This window comes from Gallinula chloropus (genome assembly GCF_964237585.1).
Source record: "Gallinula chloropus genome assembly, chromosome: 21".
Taxonomy (NCBI): domain Eukaryota; kingdom Metazoa; phylum Chordata; class Aves; order Gruiformes; family Rallidae; genus Gallinula; species Gallinula chloropus.
In genome coordinates, this window is record NC_140106.1 from 6,174,535 (window position 1) to 6,198,851 (window position 24,317).

The 24,317-nt window shown below is 44.2% G+C and overlaps 1 protein-coding gene across 1 annotated transcript in view; it reads right to left on the bottom strand.

Moving 5' to 3' along the window:
- UNC5D (unc-5 netrin receptor D) overlaps positions 1 to 24,317 on the bottom strand; it is a gene marked incomplete at both ends in the record, with an annotated part of 136,702 nt that overhangs the window by 51,533 nt on the left and 60,852 nt on the right. Inside the window, 3 exons of the mRNA XM_084273958.1 lie at positions 8,285 to 8,388; positions 11,675 to 11,818; positions 18,902 to 19,120. Of these exons, the coding sequence (XP_084130084.1) occupies positions 8,285 to 8,388; positions 11,675 to 11,818; positions 18,902 to 19,120 (467 nt within the window). The remainder of the gene's footprint in view (positions 1 to 8,284; positions 8,389 to 11,674; positions 11,819 to 18,901; positions 19,121 to 24,317) is intronic.

The window sequence follows — 24,317 nt, forward strand, 5'->3', positions numbered from 1 at the left end:
CCGAGGTGACACAGGTTGTTAACCTCACCACAGGCTAGGTGCACACTTCAGCAGCAGTTTTAGGAGATGCCCATTGACAGGACTATCAGTTTCACACCCTTCTTCAAGTTTAAGATCACATTAAAGCCAGAGCTCATGTAGGTGATAGAAACTCCTTCTGATGGTTAACATCAGTACAGAGTATGGATGCTCACTATCTAATTAAAGCAACATTTAAAAACCTGATTATCAAGTCCACCAAATTAAGCAGGAATGACAGCTTGGGGAATATAAAGCCCTTTTGTCACCAGTGGAAGGTCCCCCAGTAATACACCTCAACATACCACAACACCCATTCAAAGCGGTGGAAGGAACTTAAAGCACGTTGTCTAATCAGATTACTACCTACAAAAGCAAACATGTATTGTGCTCCTCAACCAACAATAATTAATATTTTACTCTCTGAAGCACTAGTAGTGTAGAACATACAGACCAGAGATGTTTTCCAGGTTACCTTTCAAGACTCATTTCACAATGGTCATGGATTGCAGCATCAGGACTACCAAGAACCAGACAGTAAGCAGGAATTACCATCACAGAACGAGAGAGGGTGTTAAAATTTCTTCTGTTTGCTGACTCTTGTGGCAAACACCCCAGGATCTATTGGTCATATTGATTCCAGATGCTACAGCTAAGCTAGTACAGGGGTGCAGAGTCTCAGAATCAAGTTCTCTGCATTCTTCATCGTTTCACTTTGAAAGTAAATGATTACGTCACTGAGAGTCAGTGACTCCAGAGCTCTGTATGTTCTTAAAATTAATAGAAAGAAAAATATCCCTTGGCATGAGCACAGGAAAACACTAAGCTATGATTAAGGTTACCAACCTGCCAGCATTACAGCTATGAAACCTCACCAAAGTCTCTTTATATAGTCCCAGTAATAGGTATGAACAGCACTATATCACGTTAATGGCAGGACTGTAATACATAGAAAATAGCAGCACAACACGTATTCCTCAAGCATGAGGGCTAATACCTGCTTAGAGATCACAGCTTGCATCTCCATTGCTTTGCACCTTGTGTATCGATTTAAAGCTGAGATTTGTGGAAAGCAGCTGGGTGACACAGGCTGGCTGTTTACCTCCTTTAAACCTCTTTGTGCCCCTACATGCAAAAGGTTACAGGGTCTAAAACTCGAACTACACAGGGCATGAAGCACAAAATCCCACTGCAGCTTCCCAGCCCTGCAATCCCAACCACACCAATGCTGGGTTATACCCATGGGCACCCCAGGTGAAGCCAGCTTTATGCTGAAGGAGAACTAAAGAAAAAGGACCTCAAAGAGTATCTGATTTAGAGAATATTTATTTAAACACAGAAGGAGGAGAAAGTATTAGACAGGATGAAGGAGAGACTGAAAATGCCAATGCTCTGCCTATACACAAGGAGCAGCAATCCTGTCAGAAAGGAGGATCTATTTCTGATGTAACATCCCAAAAAAAAGTCAAGAAACTGGAGAGAGCACAGACTAGAGAAAAACTATTTAAAGAAAGAATAAAAGGTCAGCTGAGAGGATAAGGAAAGAATATGGCAGGAAATTCACTGGAGAAGATGTATAGGAGAAGAAACAAAAGGTCTTATGATACAGTGTCCTCTGTAACACGGAGCTGTGGCCTGAAACCCATCAGAAGCAAAGTCAATCTATAGCTCCTGCTGATTCAACCTCATGCTGAAGCTCTGACTTTGGCACATGACTGTGACCCCCAAGACTGCTGCACAGCTCTCCCTTGGAAAACCTTCTCCCAGGATTGGGAAAAGAATGAAGGAAGAGATGATGCCTGAGAACTTGAGAAGCAGGATGGGGAAGCAGAGTGGCCACTGAACACGATGCGACACGTTCTCTCTGTTTGAAAACCAGCTCAGCTTGCCTCATGCTGCAGCCAGACCCCATTTCACAGTTTCAAGACAGAACTGTAGCCATTTATAAGCCACACACAAGACTTAAGAGCCTGGCTAAAGCTGAACGCAGAGTATATTTTATGCAGGGCTATAGGTTAAGGATACCCTCTAAAAGTCATCTAAACCCAGTGCAATACTTCTTGGTGCGAGACAAAGGAGAGCACCATGAGTAACTGCTGTGTCGTCCAGGGACTAATGTGAAGTAATAAACTTACACAACAATAAACAAGCCCAAAACACACAGATAGTGCAGCACTGTGCACTGGTAAAGAACATACAACCCCTGTGCACCTCACGGGGTCTGGCAGCCCACAGGACAGGAATCTGTGGCTGGATCGGATGTGTGTTTAGGGATGACCTGATGGGCTGTCTGAGCTCGTGGAGCCTGGCACAGAGCTGTGCACTAGCCCGAGGTGCCACAGTGACTGAACAGGCACTGAGTACCTCTGCTGAGCTACGCTGCTCTGCACCAGACACCCTGTTTAAGCTGCTATAAAGGTTCTCCAGGAACAGAGGTTTGTCTGTGAAGGAAAGCTGCTGGTAAGTCAGAGCAGCGGGTGATGCAGCTCCAAGAAACGGGTCATGCACTGTGGCACTGCTGAATACGCCACTTTTAAAAGCCCCTTTTTAATAAAGAGGAGCCAAACTTCAAAAATGCTTCACAAGTTTCCTCAGAACACTGCTCGTAGGTAACAGGCGAGGATGAGTCCCGTCTGTAGCAAGGGTAACCACGTTCCTCTGGCAGACTGAACATTCAACCCCACATTTCCCAGGAGAACTCAGCCCTCCCTTCCCCCTCATTTTCATCATGGCAATGCAAACCCCAAATACTTCCACTGACACCCGTGGGGTGGAACAATGCAAGAATCGGGCCCTGCAGCAGACAAGGATCCATCAGTGGGTGTAGCTGATTCCTATCCCACACCACGACTGCCCCGCTGTGCACACTCCCTGCTAAATGAGGCCTTGCATGCAATTAATGAACCTATCTATGGGGGGAATCTGTTGTAGGGACTGAAAGCCAGAACTGTCTCTTCCCTAGGCCAACTCTGCATCAATAGTGAAAGAAATGGCTCTGGTCCCACCAAGCCTGTGCCAGCAGAGACTCTGTTATAGTTAAATCAACATTTGCCACAGCAGGGGATTATCAGATGCTCTACTTAAATGCTGGATTTTCTTTTTGTTTTGATGTTTAACTCATAAAAAACTGAATTTATTTGGGTTGGGTGCTGATGCCTGCAAGCACAGCTGCTCACCAGCTCTGTTTCGTTTGCCATGTGAATGCCTGAGAAGAGGATTTAAAACCTTTTCCCAGTCTGCTTAGTGTCAGGATTTGGGTTTTCTTACTCTGTTCCCACTGTGGCAACACACCCAGAATGCCCCAAACCCTCAGCAACCTCCCAAAGCAGAGAAGTGCAGTTATTTCATGTTCCTTTCTTCACAGAGGCAAACTCTGGAGGTTGGAAACCTGCTCATAAAGGCTGCAGAGAGAGAAATCCAGGGTGGGCTACAGAGAGCGAGTGAGGACAGCTGACCTGGACCTGATATACCCTGAAACACGAGGTCCAAGCACATTCAGGAGCAGAGCCATGGTGCTGCAAGAGATGGTACGTTGTTATTGCCACATTTCAAAGTCAGGGCCTATCCTGCCCATACACAAGTCAAAACAACTTCATCATCTGCCACAGCTGTCCAAAACTATTTGAAGACCAACAGGTAATACCTCAGTACTCAGTTTTCTTGACTGCTGTTGCCACCTGGGGTTTTATTATTAGGAAAGTCAGGCACGTTCAAGTGTTTCACGCACAGGAGATGGACTTTGGCTCCATGAACAGTGTAATCAAATGCTTGGAAAGAGAATGCAGATTTAGAGAGATGCTCCTTTATATGTCTTTTACTTAAGACCTAGCTGACACAAGCAGCTGAAATTTGCTGCTAAATGAGTCAAGACAGCCCCGTGCATTTCAAAGCAGCATTAAAATCAGTGCTTGCCTCAGCAGGATTTGGTGCTCTCGATTCATGCCCATATAACATTAAAGCTGAGTTGGAATACAGCCCTTCTTTATTTGTAATCCTCCCTGATTGTTTGCTTTCACTAATGTGCTATTCAGCTTAAAGACTATTTGCTGAAACTGAACTGTATCAGCATGCAGAGCACTGACAATGTCACACGAGCTTCCTTCAGTTGTAAATTAATTTATACAAGCCAAGTTTTAAGCCATATGCAGCTTAGATACATTTAAACTATGGATCCAAACCTTTAATCCATATTCTTCTATCTCTTTTTATACATATTGTGTGCAGAAATGAACTCACAGAAGCAAGCTTAATCTGGCTCTTTTCATTGCTGTTGGTGGTGAGATGCAGAAGCCTTACTCATTCCCAAGCAGATGGTACAAACAGGGATTTCTCCCAACAAAACTGAACTTTAGAGGAATTCTCTCTAGAGAATGTCTCTATGAGGTTTGGACTTGATCACTGCATGACCCCTGGGTCATCCCTGCTGTCCAACCCCAAAAATAGACTAAAAATAAACAAAAGATCAGCACTGAGAGGCACCACTGGCGAAGATGCTGAGTGTGGAGCTCTCAGATGTGGATCCCTGATGCTGCTACTCAGTTAAACACTTTTTCCTGCCCAGAAGCAGGGTAAGTGGCTGCCACAGATGGCACATGATGGCAGAAGCACGCCTGGGAAATGCTGATGTATCTGATACCAAGTGCCTCTGCCTACCAAGAACTGCTGAGGTCCACTCAGGGAGTTTTAAACAAGGAAGCAGCAGCTACAGTCACTTTGGTGAACATCCAAGGAGTGACTAGAATTGTGGAGAGGAAGAGTGGGACAGGACAGACCTCCCTCCTGGTGAGCCCAAGGAAATTACATCAGCCATCACTAAAAATGTCCCTGCTTTCCACATCCTCCAGGACTAATTTTCAGATTAAGCTGTGGTGTGGATCAGGAACACTTCCTATTAATCCTTCCATCCTTAGACATAAGAAATCTTCAGCACCTCTAAGCTGCAGAAAAACAATTCCAGCGATGAAGATTTATACTCTTGATAATGGGGGCAAGCTCACATAAATAATTGAGCTGAATTTAAATTTCATTTCAGTTGTAGAGTGTCTGCCTCTTATTGAGCTGCATGGCATGATGAGGGGTTTGACTGTATCAGTCCTTCATAACCATTGTCAGAAATAAATCTCTAAATTAACTCGTGACTATGGCAAGCACAGGAAATGTGTGCTCTTTGGGAAAAGAATGTTCCTGAACCTCTGCACTTGATGGAATAATCAAAATCCTCCCAAGGGATGCAGGCAGATATTGGCATGGTAACATGAAAGGGGCTGGAGTCTCCTATCCATTTTCTTTTCAGTTTGCATTTCCAGGTCCATGCAGAGTATGGATTAAACAAACAAAAACCAACAGCACAATTAGCATCTATTTGCATCTAATGAAACAGAAGATGAGCTTCTTTGTCCATAGTTATTTCAAGCCTTATGTTTTCATCTAGGGCTTCATCCAAACTCTAATGAAATAAATTTTTGGATCAGAACCACAGATTTGCTGCCAGCACTGGGTTTGGAAACTTCCTACACTTCTGAGTAGCCACGTAACAATTATTGAGAAAGACTTTCTGCTATCTCAGTTGTTTCTCATCCAGACTTTTAACAGGACAGGTCATCTTTAACTTGAAAATGCCAAAAGAGTTTATAACCTCAAGCTGACTGCCACAGACCAGAGCCATTACTTATTTGAGTCTTGTACCCAGTTTCTAAAAGATACTGAATTATTTCTGCTAGACTTTTCACCTTGAGCGCCACAGAATTAGCCTTGTGTCCTGAGCCTTGATGTGACATTTTATTTTCCAAAGCAAATATGACCTGTTAAGATTTACAGGCTTTATTACCAGCAATAACAATTTTACAATCAGCATCAGTAAATCAGGGTTTATCGAGATCTCTACAATTTTTAGCTGTAAAAAGCAATTAAAACGTCAGCTTTTCATTGGATAGAATTCCTAACTTACATAAAAAGACAGATATCCTGGTTCACTGCTGAGTGTAATTCAAATATTTCTACAATTCTCAGGAAAATTCAAAGGGTGTTATTTGAGAATCAGGGTTTTTCTCAATTTCCAACCCAGGGAGCGGTTTTGCCTACATAGAAATTGGGAAAGGCTCAAATGCAGCAAACCCTGCTCTTTGGGTAGAAGTGTACCTATTGGAACTTGGTTCTTTTGGTCTCAAAGAAAACACAGACTTTATATGTTTTTTTCACTTGAAAACACTGTGCTCACATTTAAATGCTGTGTTTTTAGAACTGGTGACAAAAGCAAACTGACAGACCTGGTAGTCAGTGTAGACAAACACCTGATAATCTCCAACTGAAGGGATTGAAGAACATAGTGCAATGCAAGACATCAGGTGTCTGAAGGCTACAGAGTTGGAAGAAACTATACTAGGCAACTGGTGAGGGGTGAAAAAGGGCTAAATCCAACAAACAGCTTTGACTGGACTTGGGAAGTGTTTACCTGTTGGACAGAGGGACCCAGAGCAGCACGGCTGGAGGGAGGTGGTGGGAAGAGTGACCCTCAGAATTTGAAGGCACTGGCCGAGGCAGAGCCGCTCCATGAAACCTGGGCTGCCAGCTCCCAAGGCACCAGGACTAGAGCCAGATCCTTTCCCACAGGTGACAACAGTCTCTAGCTGTCACATAGCGGCCACACCACGCTCCATTTCACTTCATAACTGCTTGTTTCGAGCTCTTCTCCTCTAACCCTGCACTTGATTTGGGGCATTTTATTAATAAGCTTTCACTTGTGTCACCTTAAAGCCTGTCCAGTTTTGTGAATGAGGGGAACCAGGGAGAAAGGAGTAAGCAAAGCAGAAATTTTTACCCCAAAGATCACAAATATATTAGAGAAGGGATATACCTGCAGTTTGGAGGGGTGTACAGTCAGGAAACCTGGTTTAGCAGTGATATTTTGCCTGAGAAAAGGTGGCTGAAGTTGGCAGCTGTGGCTCTGGGGACTCTGCAGACAGTGATTACCATCCCTTCGATGGGCACTGAATGGATGTTTAGGGGATTACACCTTTGGCAGTTTGTTTTGTCTACAAAGTAGGCTTGTTTACCAGAACACACGTCAATAATTTTGGCAATTTTCTGTAATACAGTATCCATTTCAACACCAAACACGAGTAAAAACAGCACACAGCAGAGGAAAACTTAGCAGCTGAAATCTGAATGACAGAGCAGTGCACACTAGATGCCTTTCTTATTTCTACCTCCTTTTCCTTTCGGTCTTTAACACCTCTACCTCATTTCCAGTGTCTTTTGTACCCTAGGTTGCTGCATTTCTCCTCTATTTTCAATGGCATCTGCTCAACATGCTTCATACCTTAACAGGACACATCTTTCTTTGGGGTTTATTTTCTCCTGCTTCTTTTGTTCCTTCCATTAGACTCAGCGCAGCAATGATGGAGAGATGGGGCAAAAATAGCTCCCGAGTGCCACTATTTCTCTTCCTCATCAAAATACGCTCAAGAGAACTCTGCAGAGCGCAATCAGAAGTACAGAGCAGCATCGCAGGAGCCTACACTCCAGCCTGAATGGGGTAACTGAAGCTCACCCTTGGGACCAGGACTCAGGTTTAAACTGCAGACCTCCGGCTTGCCACCCTGCTTTCAGTAGGTAAGCACCCCACAATGTCATGCCAGCCACCACCATCACGTTTCCTTTTCTTTTAATGCCTCTCTAGCAGGTTTTTAAACACAACCCTATTTCTCCAGGAATAGGCTGGCTATTATAATTTTAAGGCCTCCCCATCAGATTTCCGTTAAGATTTAGTTCTCTTAAAACATGCTTAAAGCTAACAGAAAATTATTATTTGCAGCAGATTTATCTCTCTCTCATGACACTATATCATAATATTTTTAGTTTTGGGGTTTTCCCTTTATTTTTCAATGAGAAAACTCATTTATGGGAGAAAAAGTAACAGCCTGTTTTCATTTGTAAGCAGAGAAGTTGAAAATTCTATCCAAACTAGGATTTTTTTCAGCAAACATCCCATAATTCTGACCAAACCCCACACTTTCCTAAAAGCCACATAATGTAAAAATACAGACCTAGAGCAGCCCATGAGAGAAGCCCACTGTAACCATCACGGGACCCCGAAAACCACACAGTAGCCAAACCCTGTTGGCTTCTCTCGCCATTTCTCACGTCATTTCATAACACATTTCCCTCTTATCACACAGCAGCGGCTGAAGGATGGGTGGAGTGAGCTCAGTGTGTTATTGGGGAGGGGGTTCAGGGGGGTTAAAGGTCCCGCTGCGCAAAGCCTCACCTCGGCTGCAGGCACTCCCTCGGGCGGGCGGCAGTGGAGGACGATCATCCCTTCGATAGGAACCTCCTTCCCCTGGGGGTCTTGCTCAAAGTTCTTCCGTAGATCTGTGGAGTTTAAAGCAGTACCTCATTATGCCTCCAGAAGCCATCCCTCCCCAGACAAGGCTGCAGAGGTGAGCCACAATACTGCTTTCCTCCCCCTCTTAAGCACCTGTGCACAGCCAGGGACAGCTGAGCTACTGATTCTCCCCCAGAGAGGCAGAGAGATACTCCCATCTTCAGCTGTGCTTCCATTTCTCTGCCTTTAAGAAACGATCAGTGTGTGACTACACAGAATCATCACTTAGGTTGGAGTCCAAGCACAGCCTAACCCTGCCTAGTCCATCTCTAGATCATGTCCTTAGGGACCTCATCACCACACCTTTTAAATCCTCCAGGGATGGTGACTCCACCCTGGGCAGCCTGTTCCGATGCCTGACAACCCTTTGGGTAAAGAAATTCTTCCTGATAACAAACCTAAATCTCCCCGGTGCAATTTTAAGCCATTTCCTCTCATCCTATTGCATGTTACCGCAATGAGAAAAGAGACCGACCCTGACATCTCTGCAACCACCTTGCAGGTAGCTAAACACTCCCAGCTCCCTCAGCCTGTCCTCACAGGATTTGTGCTCCAGACCCTTCACCAGCTTTGTCGCCCTCCTCTGGACACGCTCGGGCATCTCAAAGCATCTCCAGCATCTCATCTACAGAGACAGTCAGCATTTCAGCCACAAACTCCCTGGTTCCAGCAGTGCTTCTGTCTCCAGAGCCATTGCCTTTCCAAAATGGGAGAATTAAATGCAGGAGTAACAGCATGGGATTGTTTGGGTGCTGTGAGGAACCACAGGGTGGATCTGTGGCAGGGTGGATGGTTTCCCAGTCCATACTTCTGCAGGGGAGTGCCAGGTATTTTATAAAATGCTCTAAGCTTTGCTTAGATCAGATCCCCTGCATTCTGCAACTGTGGGGAAAGGGAGGAACAGACTGAGCTCAATTCCACACATCCCAAACTGGCTGATGAAAAGGTGGCTTCCCTTCAGATACCAGGGGCCAGGATGAGAAACAGGGCACTGCAGTGTCTCAGAGTCACACCCATGTGGCCACAGCACTTCTAGGTCCAAGTGTTTGTGGAACCCAGAGCAGACACAAGGGAAACCTGTATCCAGTGACCGGGACCCAACCCAGATGTGCCCATCTGTCCTGGCTGGGAAAGGGAAACCAGAACAGAAGGAATGTTACTTCCACACGTGCTTTGAGAGTCAGGATGTTGCCATCAGATGTACTCATTTTCTTCAAGCAGTGTCTCAGATTCCACAGCGTGGATTTACTGATTTAATTTTCTCCATTGCTTACACTTCATGAAATACACCCCCTTGAACAGCAGAGGCTCTGAATCAGTTATGCTTTAATATATTTCATAAAATACATTAAGACATATTTTAGCAAGCTGGTCACTAAAGATGCATGCAGTGCATGTATTCCCCTCTTTATGATTCTTTGTTAATGCTGATTTTTTCCCCACAGATAACCAATATCTTTTCCACTACTCCATTTAAAAAGTCATTCATTAACAGTTAAGCTGCAGTTGCGCCTACAAATGCCTTTATTAGGATGAAAGATGGAGTAAGATCCATCTTCTCATTTTCTCTGCGCTCCACACTATCATAAAGAAATACTTACCTGCTTTTTCAGAGAGATATAAAGTGCTGCAATGCTTTAGGCTTGACTCACAATTCAGAATCTCTGGGCTTTAAGTGCAGAGAAAGAGAGAGAGGAAAAAGTCGACGCTGCCTTAGTGCCTCAAGGTGCTGTGAAAACATTAGGGGTGTCAGCTCTCTGTGGGTACTGCCCAGGTCAGGGATCAAATCATATAGCAGGGTTGCTCCCCACACATGATGATGTGGGTACCACAGCTGTGGGTTTTAAAAGTCCCACCACACGACTCCACCTGCTTCTGCTCATTCTGATTTTCACTCTTATTGCCATATTATGGGGTTGGGAAATCACAGTGCGGAGAAAAGTCAATAAAAATTCAATTCAGAATAATAGTCCTTTGCAGCTTAGCTATGCAGGGGAATTATTAGCTCATTCAATGTTATGACAGCTAATGCAGTAAAATAAAAAATTGAATTTACACATATTTACACATTCAAACTAAATCAGCCAACAAAAAAAAAAATCTGCCATTTATAAAACCAAAGAGTTGTTACATTTTCCTATTACTTACCTCAAATGTTTGATTTAAGTTATCAAGTTAAAAGATTTCCCAAGAATTACTAGAGCACCACCTGGTAAAGTTACCTTTCAGAGCCTCTTGCTTGAGACTCCCCAGCCTGTTCCTCCCACCTCTCATCTCCCTCCCTGAAGCATTTCTCCCAGCTCTTTGCATCGTGGTGTCATCATTTCTGGGACTGGGTCTTTAAAGATGTGAACTGGTGGTTTAAAGGAAAAGCATTCGCAACAGACAGGGGGGAAACAATTCCCTGAGCTCTCTGCCAGCAGCACTGCTGCTGAGGGATGGTTTCAGGCTCTCATTCTGTTCGAGCAACGGAGCAGATCTAACTGGAAGGTAAAACCTGGATGAGGCTTTGAGCATCTCCACAGTCTTACAGTGACAGTTGTATTTGGGTTCTGGCTTTTTTACATCCCCTCCCTTGCAATGTTGGCATTTATTGCATTGGCTGGGTTTTGCATCTTTCAAATAGCAATGTGTTGGCTGTGAGTGTAACACTGCAGCAGACTGCTTCAGGCAGGAGGAGCAGAGGAAAACTCACCACTTCCTACCTGGGGACAAGAGTGTCCTCTGCTCCCCCTGTACTGAAAATCCTAGTGAGCCTTCTATGCTAAGAGAAACCAAAACAAATGCCCTTCCCCCATAACTTTTAGTAAACCTACAATGTTAGTATTTAAAGTTTAACATTTATCAGCCTGCAAGGCCAGAGGTTTGTCCTTTGTTTACAGCAACGATGCCCCCCCAGCCAACAGCAGCTTCCATCACCACATGGCCACCTTCCCAGTCACGACCAGTAATGACTCTGTCCCTGGCTGGGATGGCTTTGGAAGATGTACCCTTGAACTGAAGAATTCACAGCTCTGCACAGTGAATCCCTTTCTAACCCCATTATGGGCAGAGAATCCTTTACATGCAGCCAAACAGCCTAAGTTAGTAGTGTAACTACGTAGGGTCTGGTGTCTGATCACTGGATGTTGCACTGGGTCACTCTACAGGTCATGCAACTGGCCCCACAGCATAAGGCCTTGCAGAAGGCATATAGGGCAAAGCAGATGTGAGCAGCTGGGAACATGCATATCCCTTCCTTACAAACCCTGGGACAGCAGAACAGGTACTCACAGGCTATGCGGACAGAAGCCTTCCTGCTCTTGGAGGTCCCTAGATGGCTCCACGCAACACACTGGCACCAGTAATCTTCTGGCCCATGAAAATCTTCCACCTGCTGCCTGGTCACGTTGATGAACACCTCTCGAACTTTCAGTCCTGGTGGGGAAAGATACAGAACATGAGCTGACGGGAGCTGTCTTAGTTGGGCATAAAGCTAAGGTGAAGCAAACCTTTGCTTTTAATTAAACAATTCCATTTTTAATCAAGGCAAAGCTTTAATTACTTTGATAATAATATATTGCCACTAATGAAATTCTAAAATCTGAGCAGGTCCTAATGCATTGTGTTACAAGAATTACCCATCCACTGTGGTCTTTGCAAGAATATAACACGTCCCTCTGAACCTTTTCTCCTGTGCAACAGGTTGCACAGCTCACAAACAGGGGTGGTCCTCATCGCCACCCTTCTGAGAAGCCAGCAAACCAGCTGGCCTTTCTTAACTTTCCCAGGCAGAAGCGTTCACACCATCAGACAGAAGCCTGGCTTATTTTGCACCATTTCCCAACCTTAACTAATTTCACCTGCAGTGCAACGCTGTTGGCTACTGCAAAGTTGCTCAGTGTTTATCACACTGACCACAAATCTCTCTCCTGAGGTAGGAATTGGTTACATCTCTAAGGCAGAGAAAAGGATCTATGGGAATAAGTAAGGCTTTCCAGGAACAACGATGGGAGAAGCCCAGTGCTTTTCCTTTGCCTGCTCCCATTTTCATACCCTCCTGGGCACAGGTGAAATTCAGCAGCACTGCCTTTCAGACCAGAAGCATTTGCTTCAGATGAAGCCTGACTGTAAACATGAGACAATGAGAAGCCTCATGAACCTCGTTTCACATACTGGGGATGTTTTCCCTAAGATACATTTGCATGACAACCTTGGGGAGATGAAATATAATCCAACTCTGGGTTAAAACACATTAGGAATCACTTGAAAGAGCCAGTCAGAAAAACATTAATCTGAAAACAGAAAACACTCATGCCTACTACTTTCTTCTCTCTCCTCCTGGGCAGTCCCAAGATACTTATTTCCCCTTCACTGGAAATGAATGAAAACTCAATCTTAAAATATATTTCATGCCCATGAAGTTTATAAAGCAGCAAGAAATTTCTAAACCTCAAGTCCATAAAAATTGGCTTCCACTTAATCTCAGGCATCATTAACAGCTGGGTATTTCCCTCTCAAAGGCACTGGGAAGTCAACACATTCCTTGGGCAAACAGGAGAGTTGGAGCCCATTGGGGATGCTTGGTGAAACGCGTGGGGAAGGTCAGACAAGCTTTAAGTAGTAAAAAGCAATACCAAACTTTTGCTGCCTTTCCAGCAACAAAGGGGATTTTGGCTCCTTTCCACTCAGCCTGCCTGACTTTCTGTACTTCCCAGGGATACCTCACGTCATGGAGAAACCTGCAAGAGCTCCCTAAGTCTTCTCACCATTTCAGTCACTCAAATATTTATTCACTTTGCAACAAACAAACAAACAAACAGACAGAGGTTTTCTGGCTGCTTTTATTTGCTTTTTGTTTTTATAAATGTTTACAAAACATCCCTCCGCTTCCTGCCAGGGTGAAAACAAGTCCCCTTGAAACAGACACAGCAGAGGGAACTCGGTTCTGTCAGCAACACTTCTCCTCACTGACATGCTGACTGCACAACGCGTGATGGAAATGCAGCGTCTCCGCTTTAACACCCAAGATGCTCTGGCAGGGATGAGTCCTTGGATTCCCTGACAGGGATGAATCCTTGGATTCCCTGACAATGAAGTTTCCTTGGATCCCCTGTCACAAGGCCATTTTTTTGCAGTGGAATCTCCGTATGCTAAGGGTAAGAGCAGCCACAGGAAGCACCCAGAGTTGGCTCCTGGCACCCCAAGTGTCCCATCACGCTGTGTGACACCACCAGACACATTCTTGTCACTTACTATGGCACATCACGCTGTGTGTGGTCCCTGCCTGATCTCAATCGAAGCTACAAAGCACCAAAGCCCAGAGCCCCCAGACTCGAGCTGGTTTGCACCACGTCCAATGCAGTTCCAACCCATCCGCTTTAGGACTCCTTCCTGGAGGGTGTAAAACGATTAACACCTCGTGTCCAGGCAGGAACCGCTCACCCAGCGTTCACTGCGCTGACGGGCACTTCTGTACGTACACCGTGGCTGCCCGCAAGCCCTGTGCTCTGCTGCAGTGAAGGCACAGCCTCCTGCGCTGCCTCGCTATCTTGCTGCCCCCTCCCACACCAGCACACTCCCACCATGACCTCTCAGCAGCATCTTCCTGGGGAGGAGAATCCTCCCTGTCACCAGCCATTAAGTACAACCTTGCTGACAGCGCTGCCGTTCACCCGGTACAGCCAGTACACTGCCTTCTCAACCCTGAGCCTGAGAACCACACACAACACGGCTCACTGGTGCATCCACACTGACACCACTGAGCCTGCAACCCATACCAAGCAAAAATATAATCCCATAATGATGCTTCTTTCTTCTGAGAAGCTGATCCATTTCTAGGCTCATTGGTACTGTAAAGCCCGCAGGGAATACAGGCATTTACAGCTCCAGATTTATGAAGACAGAATATTCTCCAGCCCAGCTCTTCCTTTCATTACCCCATTAATTAATCTATATGCCAGCCTGTATCTTCTGCAGCGATGCTGAACGTGGGTCGGATCAGGCAAACAAACAGCACAGGATTTGGGGGAGCTGGTGGTTCAGCGATTTGCCAATGAGACGGGTAGGAATTCAGAGCCTCCCCCAGGCATCCCAGTTTGCCAATAGACAAAATAAATGCATCTGAACCAGCAGAATCGTGGAAGAGTTGAGGTCAGAAGGGACCTCTGGAGAACATCTGGTCTTTGGGGAAAGTTATGTTTTGTTTATGGAGAAAGTACACCTATTTTCATTTGTTTTAGAAACAACTACAAAAAGCAAACCTAGTGGGAACAGAGGCAGATATTCTCATTTATCATCACTGTATTTCACCAACAAATATACTCACCTCCCCTCTGCATCTCACAAAATTCAGGAAAATTGTTCATAAGAAATGACACAGAAAGAAAAATCCATGCAAATAAAAACAAGCACATAATAAACATGAGCAACCTTTTACCTGTGACTTGTAGAACTCTAATAAGCACTGCAAGTCCAACCCTTTAAATTATTGTGCAAATTATAACCATCATCTTTTGTCATACAGTACAGCCTCACAGAATATAAAATTATGACTATGGTACTGATATGCTAATAAGCTTTCTGCACTGTTGGATGGTTTAGCTGCAGATAGACTAATGCTGGCAGCAGATGAATAATTGCTCTCCATGTACTAAACATAACAGAGCTGCACAGAACTTCAGCATTTGTCAGCTTTATTTGTTTAAATGAGAAAAACACTGACAGCAGTTATTGCTGTAATCCTTTTATTTATCAGACAAGAAAACTCTAGTTACTCTTAGCAGGGCTGATCCTCTGGTGAAACCAAAAGTTGAGATATTTGTGAACTAATTCTGCAGCACATGCCACAACGTTCAGGCAAGAAAAATAAAGCAGAAGGAAATTAATCAAGCTGTAATTGTTATGTTTTAATCACAGTAGCATCTACTCACTCATGTTCTCACTTTATGAGGCAGAGTGCACAGAGCAGAGTTCCCATTCTGCCATGTTAAAGGGATAAATGGAACAGCAGACTGGATTACAGGCTCTTCTGCAGCTGAGGAGTTGAGGCAGGAGAAGATGAAGTAACTTGGTCTCTAACCAGCCAACTGACCAGGCAGCGCAGGGATGGGAACCCATGCCCATGTTTTGGCATGTTTTGGCTTCCATGTGCTGATGTTCTGCAGCACATCCACAGCAGGAGACACTGCAGTGCAAACTCTTCAAGGCCATCAGACCCTTTTACATCCTCAGGCAGCCAACAACTACAGAGCTCCCAAAATGACAAAACCCTTCCTCTCCTGCTGCTCCTCCTCTTCAAATTAAGTTACTCCTCTGTTACTCTAAGATTTTTATTGCTGACCTATGAAAGCAAAATCACATGAAATTGGATTCCATGTTCATCACAGTGACAAACTATATCTATTGCCTACCACAGCTTTCCTGTCTGTCCCATCATACACAACCACCTCAGTGCTGTGGGTACCCAGCAGCAGCAGCAACGTGCCTCCAAGTGCCATTGCCAAGTACTTCTTGTACATGCCTGGCTGCAAGCTCGCTGGCAGGAATTTATAGGGATGCTAGGATGTGTTTCCTGTATTCAGCTTTAATTTTCCTCTTGTTTGTTTCTCGTGGCTGTTTTTCACCCCTTTCCTATGCACCTCACAATTTTAATCACAGAACAGCCAGCAGAAGGACGGAAAAGCACCGACCCGTTGTAACGTGGTGTCCCCTCCCTTTAGTTAGTGAGCACACCAGACTCCCACCCTGTAACCAGAGGCACCTTCTTGGCATGAATTCCAGAGCAGTTTGTCACAGATGGAGCCCACACAGCCCACAGATCGCTGTGCACACTCACTAACAGTCATGTTGATGCCCCAGATTTGACTCCAGAAATGAGAGCACTGGCAGTATGCACATTAATTCTAAAAAAGCCCAACAGTCTGCTGTTTACTGAAGGCTAAGGAAGGGTTCCAGAATAATTTATGGCTATGGATGCATCAGGGTGAGAGAATATCCACGCCTGTCCTTCAACATTACACCATCTATATACCCTTTACTGGCATTTTTGTCTGAGGGACCCTCACAGGTGGTTTTGGAGCACACAGACACACTGTACCTCTGTGTAGGGAAGAGTCCTCTTCTGGTTATCTCCGTCCCTGGGCTAAACTCAAACCTGCAACATTTCCATACCTGAGCCTCAATGTCCCAAACCTCAGTGTTACAGGTGTTACTTTAAAAACCACCTAATGTTACTTGATCTCTTTTTATTCTGTTATTAATCCAAGGCTGAGAAAACATGATTGAGGCACTCACAAGATAGATTTTCATTAACCATATGGAAGAAAAACATTTAGGGACGACATTTCTTCTCTATTGATTCAGCAATGCCTTCAGAAGTAAAGGTTATGCCTATTAAATTATTTTTGAAAAGGTAACTGTAAAAATTAAAATTCAGCCAGATTAGCATTTACAAAAAACCTTCAGTATGAGATCTCTTCAGAATACATCACTTAAAAAGATTGCCAGGCACCACTTTAGGAAATGTAACTTTTTAAACGGCATTTTTTTTCCTGTAAAAAGGAATTTCTGGTATTGATAGAGAGGATGCTACACATACACTGCTATTTTCAAGACATGGAGTTGCCTAGCAATCCTGGAATTTAAAAAGAGGAGAAAAGCAATAACAAACCAGAATTGTGAAATTACAAGACGGCGCTGCATTAAATTGGTTTACAATACTTATCAAGATGCTTCTAAATGAGAAAAGAGATAGGCTGTGCTGGGAGCATGATAAAATCTGTTGATCATTTTCAACTTTCTCCTTCTCTTGGACACACACTTCTACACAAAGGATCTTTCCTACTTAGCTTTATTTCCTATCACTGCTTGGGAGTGGAGGGGAATTTCAGCGCCCATATTGGCAGTTTTCCAGGGTTCATCCTGCTGGGAATTTCCCAAAAGCACATTTCCTTGTTTCTAGTTCCCAAAACAAATCTTGCCACTGAAATTCAGAGAGCCTCTGTTCCCTCTAGAACGGCTGTTTGCTTTCAGAGAGGTTACTATCAGTGGTTTGGTCAGGCCCTACATCTCCACGTGGAAAAGCTGGTGGTGTGTATCCCGATACCGTCTCCGTGTAAAATCTCCTACATCTACAGCCATTTCAATTCCCTTTGTTTTCCCATTTATACTATCAGGATCTGTATTCCCCTTCTTCACCTGTCAGCTCTGGCCTTTCCTCACCGTCTTCCATTCGCTGCTTTCCTGTTTGTTTCAGGAAACACCATCTCCTCATCTCCTCCCTCGGCGAAGCTGTATCCAGATTCACAGATTTGTAGGGGTTGGAAGAGTGATCCCTGGAGATCCTTTAGCCCAACACCACTGCTAAAGCAGGATTACCTAGAGCACATTGCACAGGATTGCATCCAGACAGGTCTTCAATATCTCCAAAGGAGGAGACTCTGCAACCTCTCTGGGCAGCCTGTCCCAGTTCTTGGTCACCCTCACAGTAAAGCAGCTTTTCTCATAGGGAGATCACAATCACTACATGACCAGGCTCACTACCTGACGACAACATATTGTGCTGGGGGATGGGAGGATTCCCCAGGTCCACAGCATTTCACAGACATTCCTCCCCCTTGCCAGTGTTGAGCCATCGCCCCTCTCCCCAAGTGCCCTCTCCCTCTCCCCCAGTTCCCAGGACCAGTTCCCACCTGCTCCATGGAAGCACCATGGAAGAAATCGGACCCCTCTCATAGACTCAGAAACAAACAAACAATTTTACTTCAGCTACTCCGAAACATGAACAGAAACAGTGTCAGCACTAGCAGCCTGCATGATTGCCTGAGCCTGGCTCTTCTTCCCGGACCCTTTGCAGCCAGGATGGATCTTCTCTGGCCGCTGGTGGGCTGCGCAGTCTGTGGTGTCCATCGCTGTCCCACTCTGAGGAGAGGCTCCTGAGGCGCTGGTGGGGCACAGGGGCGTCGTCCTCCCCACCCTGCTCAGAGTGTCTGCAGCGCCTGGGACGCTGCTGCTGCCTCCACGGCCTCGCACGGGGATTAAGGCCGCGGCGCCGCTGGGCCAGCCGGGGGTTGCCAGACCTTTGCAGGTGGTGGCGGATGGATCTGATGGGCGCTCTGGTGACCTCACAGAGCCCTGTCTCTGTGGAACCTGTGGAAGCTGTGTGCTTCACACCAGGGCCTTTGCTCAGGCCCCACCCGGGCAGTCCGTGCTGTTGGCGGTGCTTGTGCCAGCATCCCGAGCTGTGGTGTGTGTCCGTGCTGCACCACGAGCGGGTGTGTGCAGGCGTTACCCACACACCAGGCCAGCGATACGCTTCACCCAGTGTGCTGTGTCCAGGGCAGCACCACACTGCTCTGCTGTAAGCACCAGCTCCTTCAGCTTGGTGAAACCCTGCAACTACCTGCAAAGTCAGACAACTGTGTCTCCCCAAACACCATCCCCTGCTCTTTGCTCTGCTTTATATGCTGTTAATAAACACAACATTCGGATACACCTTCCAAAGGACACATGAACTCTTACCTGTAGCCTCATCCATGCTCTCCTCAGACACGTGCTCATTTTGATGGACCCATTCACCGTTGCACTTGAAGAAAATCTGCATAGCTGGCATGGCTTTACAGCGTAAGACAATGGGGTTGCTTTTTATAATGTAGGCGTCATCTGGTTCCTCCATAAAATGAGGCAGCGTTCCAGGAGCAGATGGGATAGACTCTGGAAGGGCTTCACTGTTATCATTTCCTGAAAGGGAAAGGAAGGAAAATACACATTTTTTCATGTTGGTGCACCCATTGAATCATTTCATTTAATTGATTAAATACCATTTTGGATTTTATTAAAACATAATTTCATGAAAGGAACACCAGTAGAACTCGATAGCTGTCAGGATTGTGCTTTGCAAGGAATTTCACACACACACAGGGGCAAATAATTTAAGTGTAAAACTGTCATGAAAATTGACAGAAAAGAAGCATCAGACTCAGCAAAAACTACATCATCTCTGTTCCAAATTTTATAGATGGGGAACTGAGGCACAGAAAGATTAAATGAGCCGCCTTAGGTCACACAGAAAGTCCGTGGAAGAAGTAGAAACTAACCCTTACTCTCTTGAGTGACAGCCCAGTGCCTTAACTACCAAATCTTCCTTTCTCTCACTGAATTTAATTTCCTTTAGACAGTTGCTGCAGATTTAACAGGGATCAGAGTGTTAACCACAGAGAAATATATTGATATGAACAGCATTACTGTAGCACTCCAACAGCAGAATAAGCAAACTGTGATTTCATCCCCACTTAGAGGACATTTTCAATATGCTTTTACACCGTTCCCATTTACTGCAGCCCCTTTAAGGCTACATCAGAGTGGAAAAGTGGCTTCTGTAGGGCCAGAAACTGCAAGACAGTGAGCTTTCTCAGCTTATAGCACAGGCAGTAGGATCCAAGGGCATCTGTTCAGCAGCGTATAAGCCTCGCTGTGTGATTTTCTGAACTCCTGTGCTTGGATGTGGACACAGAAGCACTGGAATAGAAGCTTTTCCTTTAGTACCACTCCCCTATTTGAGTCAAATCCCAGTCACCACTGTCAAAACTGGGTAATTCCCATTGATTTTAAGCAATGCCAGGGTTTATTTCAGTAGTTGGTCAGGTTTTGTGAGGAAATTCAGAGCAAGGCAACAAAAATAAGACAGAAGGGATCAATTCATGAAGGAAGATTAGAAAGTACTGAATATGTACAGCACAGCTAAATGATAACACAGGGGGAGGACACAGTCTGTATGTCTAGATGAAGGGGAGGCTCATCAGAGAAATAGCTGTGGGTTAGGGTTAGGATGTGATTTAACACAAGTACAGTTAGAGTTAGGATGTGATTTAAGCCAAACCAGTGAAGTTAAGACAGAGGAAAGGTAAGCTATGACGATATGAAGTAAGTCTAAAAACCTTCACAGGTTTAGATTATGGAACAATGAGGACATACTTCTTCTTTCTATTAAAAATGGTATCTCTCACTTAGCACTCAGTGTATCTGTGTGTGCAAGTACACACTGTGTATGTGCAGGGAGATCATTAGGGTTTTCAAAGGAGCTCCATGCTTTAAACTACATTCTCAGTGTACTTTATAAAATATTATCATAATTTTTAGCGTTTGACTACTGAACATTTATGCCAATTTCCATCTTGTCAATCTTCAGTAATACAGTGTCCCTGCAGGCTTTATTAAATCCATGCTTTATAGGAAATAACAAAAAGTCATTATCAGATTCTGGAGAGGCTTGGAAATCCCATGCTCCCATCAATGCTCTGAGTGCTTCAGAAGGCAGCAAACATGCTTGTGCTGAAGACCAGCAGACAATTTTTATAAGGATCATTCAGCCAGAGAATCTGGAATGACCCATTGCTGCTATTGAGGGCAAGACACAAAGGATGAAATCCCATCCCCAGTGGAATGAAGGGCACAATTCTCCTCACAAGAGGCATCCAGATTTAATGATGTGGCTTTACGTTCCTGTTAAGGGTAACTGATGAGCACCTGGAAACAAACTGGTTCTACACCTCTCGTGGGATTGCTGTGCTTTTGTCCAGCTCACTTCAACAGAGAAATTGAGAGAAGCACAAACCATTTTGTGCTGCCAGCAGCAGAGCGGGGCTGTGGAAACAGCTCACTCCCAAAGAAAACACGGAACAGAAGGATGTACGTTGGGGTGCAGCTTTTCACTTACACATAACTGGCACTGCACTAAGTGCCGCTGAGAATCAAACTCCCAGAGATCACAGCACATAAAAGGAGGAATGACTTTCTATATCCTATTCCCAACAGACTCACAGGGAGGTATTACAGTATTTTTGCATGCTGTACAGATGTAATTGCTTGGATTCGCTGCTGACATTTTATAATCCAGATGAAATCAGCATCTGGCAAGAATGTACTTCAGACAACTGCTAGCAGAGGTAAGGAGAGCAACTCAGTGTGAGGTCAGGCTGGAAGGCAGCAAACCTGAAAGATCTCCTTCCATCACACCAAAGTTCTTCCAGCCATACTCTAGGATCAATAAAATCTCCATTTCCTACCTCCTCCTCCCTGTGTTTTTGCAACTGTTAGATGGTGACTTCTAACACACAGGTTTTGCTCTGTGCTGACTCTCATTTTTTCCAGTTGATGGGTCATTTCCTCAAGCCCACAGCAGGAACTGCTCTCTTGATTTCAAGCTGCAGTGTCTAGCTCACTGCTCATCTTGATTCTGTATGAATCAGAGGTCGCACAACAGACTTGTCCAGGTGTTGTTATGTGAACAAAGAGACTACAGAAAGAAGTATTTGGTCCAAAATATTCTTTCATGTTCAAGACCTATCCAATTTGGCTACTGCAGTCAAGAGCAAAGCAAGATTAGACAAAATATTATGAGGCATTTTGAGTCTCTCTAAAAACAATCTCCAAGTGCTTAGCTGGACCAGGAAGATGTATTGAGCCAGCCAAACCTGTATGACACAGCTCAGCTCCCTCACTCATCACTGGAGCTGAAGGCAATTCCCTGTTCAGAATGAGCTGCTGGGAGGCACACCACAGAATACAAAATAAAGACACTGTGTTTATGTCTCTGGGAGTGTATGCACACACACACACACACACACACGATTAAATATGTAAATGACAGGAGCTGTCACAGACCTTAATCGCATCAGTGCTAATTAGATAAACTAGAGGAAGATGATGCCTAGACTGATGTTCTGACGTTCTAAGAACCAGACACTGAGACACTGCTTATACTTAACCAGGTAGAACAAATCCCAGGGTCAAGTGCTAAAATCTAGTATTTAGAAGGCTATTATGGATGTTGGATAAATACACATGCATTTCAGGATAAATATTTCAGCTGAGAGAACTACAGCAGCTGCTGAGCAAAGTAAAACCTCTCCTAAAGAGCACTTAATACTTGGAATTTTTTAACTCAACGCATCTTTCTGTTGTGCATCATCTTTTTTGTACCCTAGCCTGTATTCAAATTCATCTGAAAGCCTACTGGAACTCTGTAAGGGTTTTGATTTCAAATTATTAAGGTTTTTCATTTATAACTGTCAGTTTTCAAGACTCAGACCATTCATAGCTATAGAAAAATGGCTGGTTTAATGCAACAGTGAATGACAGAAGACCAGACTATCAAACACAATTCTTGTATTTTTCATTCCTGGAAAATTACCTTTCAGGAAATGCTTTGTGGTTTATGTTCTGTACACTAGTCCAACGGGGACTTTAAATCTTTTTATGACAATAATAGAAACAAAAAAGGAAGGGGGGGGAAGTTAAGAACAAACACTAAATTCTTCTAAGAAATAAATATACTGCTGTTAGTTGTCAGATCAGATGAGAAAATCTTGCAGCAGACACGGATGTGTATTCCAAAACAGGTTAGGATATAATTTAGATGTTAAAGTGAGATTTTAAAACAATGAAGAATCATCTGTTCTAAGCTTTTTTTTTATTTTTAAATTATGAATTCTTTAAAACAGGCGATTTGCATTACTTTCCATGTTTAAAAAAACCCTCAGAAGTTGAAAAAAAAAATGTCAGAATACAGAACTTCCTCATACCTGGAGTGGTTTTCATCATGAAATTTGAGTCATTATTCCATCAGAAAGGCAATTTAATGCGACTTGCCTGCATTCTTCTCATCAGATGACCCTGTCCCATACAAACCAACGTGAGGTTTTTGGAAGTTACTCAGATATTGATGGAAATAGGAGATTTTGTTGCCTACATGAAATCCTTTAATGCCTTTGTTATTTCCTCTAGTACACGGATTTACTGAAGCCTATAGGGACATGGTATTTAGCAAGATTGACAATACAGGAACAGTGAGGATGGTCAATAACAAAACATGCATGCTGATGAGCTTCACTGCATAATTTTTTCTTTACATTGAAGGGGAATCCAGTCATTACCTATTCAGCACTCCTGGTAAATGACACAGGACTGCTTAATGGCTGTGCCTGCCACCCAGCTCCTCCTGGGCAGCCCTTTCCATTTGCTCACCAAATCCGCATCAATAGAGGACACAGATTGTGGACCAGCAAAGTGGCACTAACTGATCTTCCATTCCAGGCTCCACGAACTTGGAGTCGGTGTTTCCTGCTTTTCCTACTCAGGTATATTCCCTAAGGAATGCATTTAGGTGCCTAACCAAAGGTTAGAAGACAGCTGAAGCACCTCCCAGCACATAGGACAGGTAATTGGAACTGAAGCACATACATATATCGTAAATATTTAGGGTCATTTTTCTTCCTCCCCTGAGATGTTTGTTCACTTCTCATTTCAGTAGGGCCTGAAATCGTAATTAGGTTGCCAAGACAATATCCCATGAGTGTAAGATAATAATAAAACATCAAAGTGGAAAGACATAAAGATGTCACTGATGGTTGAACCAAAATGACTTTCTGATACAAAAACAAACCCATGTCTGTAGAGACAATGCTACACAGTAATGCAGAAATGTCAGTGCCAATACAAGTCTACATTTGCAATTTCCTCCATAGAAAACAGCACAATACCAGTGGAAATCAATGTGATTCCTGTAAAAGCACCTGTCACCCAGCTGCTCCCCAGTTATACCTGAGATACACAGGAACGAAGAGTATTTGGGTCTCACAGAGACAACCAGAGAATTGTCAAGCACGTGAACTTGCTATTGAATGAATAATACCTTTCCAAGTAGCAGACATCAGAATAATGTATATTTGCACTGGTTCTCGCTGGGTTTGTGTATTCTAAATGTAGTTTTTAGGATTGGGAAACAGAAATAAGATAACCTAAAAATCTAAGTAGTTCAAACCCAGGATCATCTTCCACAACCAACACTGCTTTAATCCAAAAAACCCCAAAACAACCCAAAAGCAAACGACTGTCACAGTGAAGATTCCAAGCTGGTAAAATCATATTTCAACTAAAT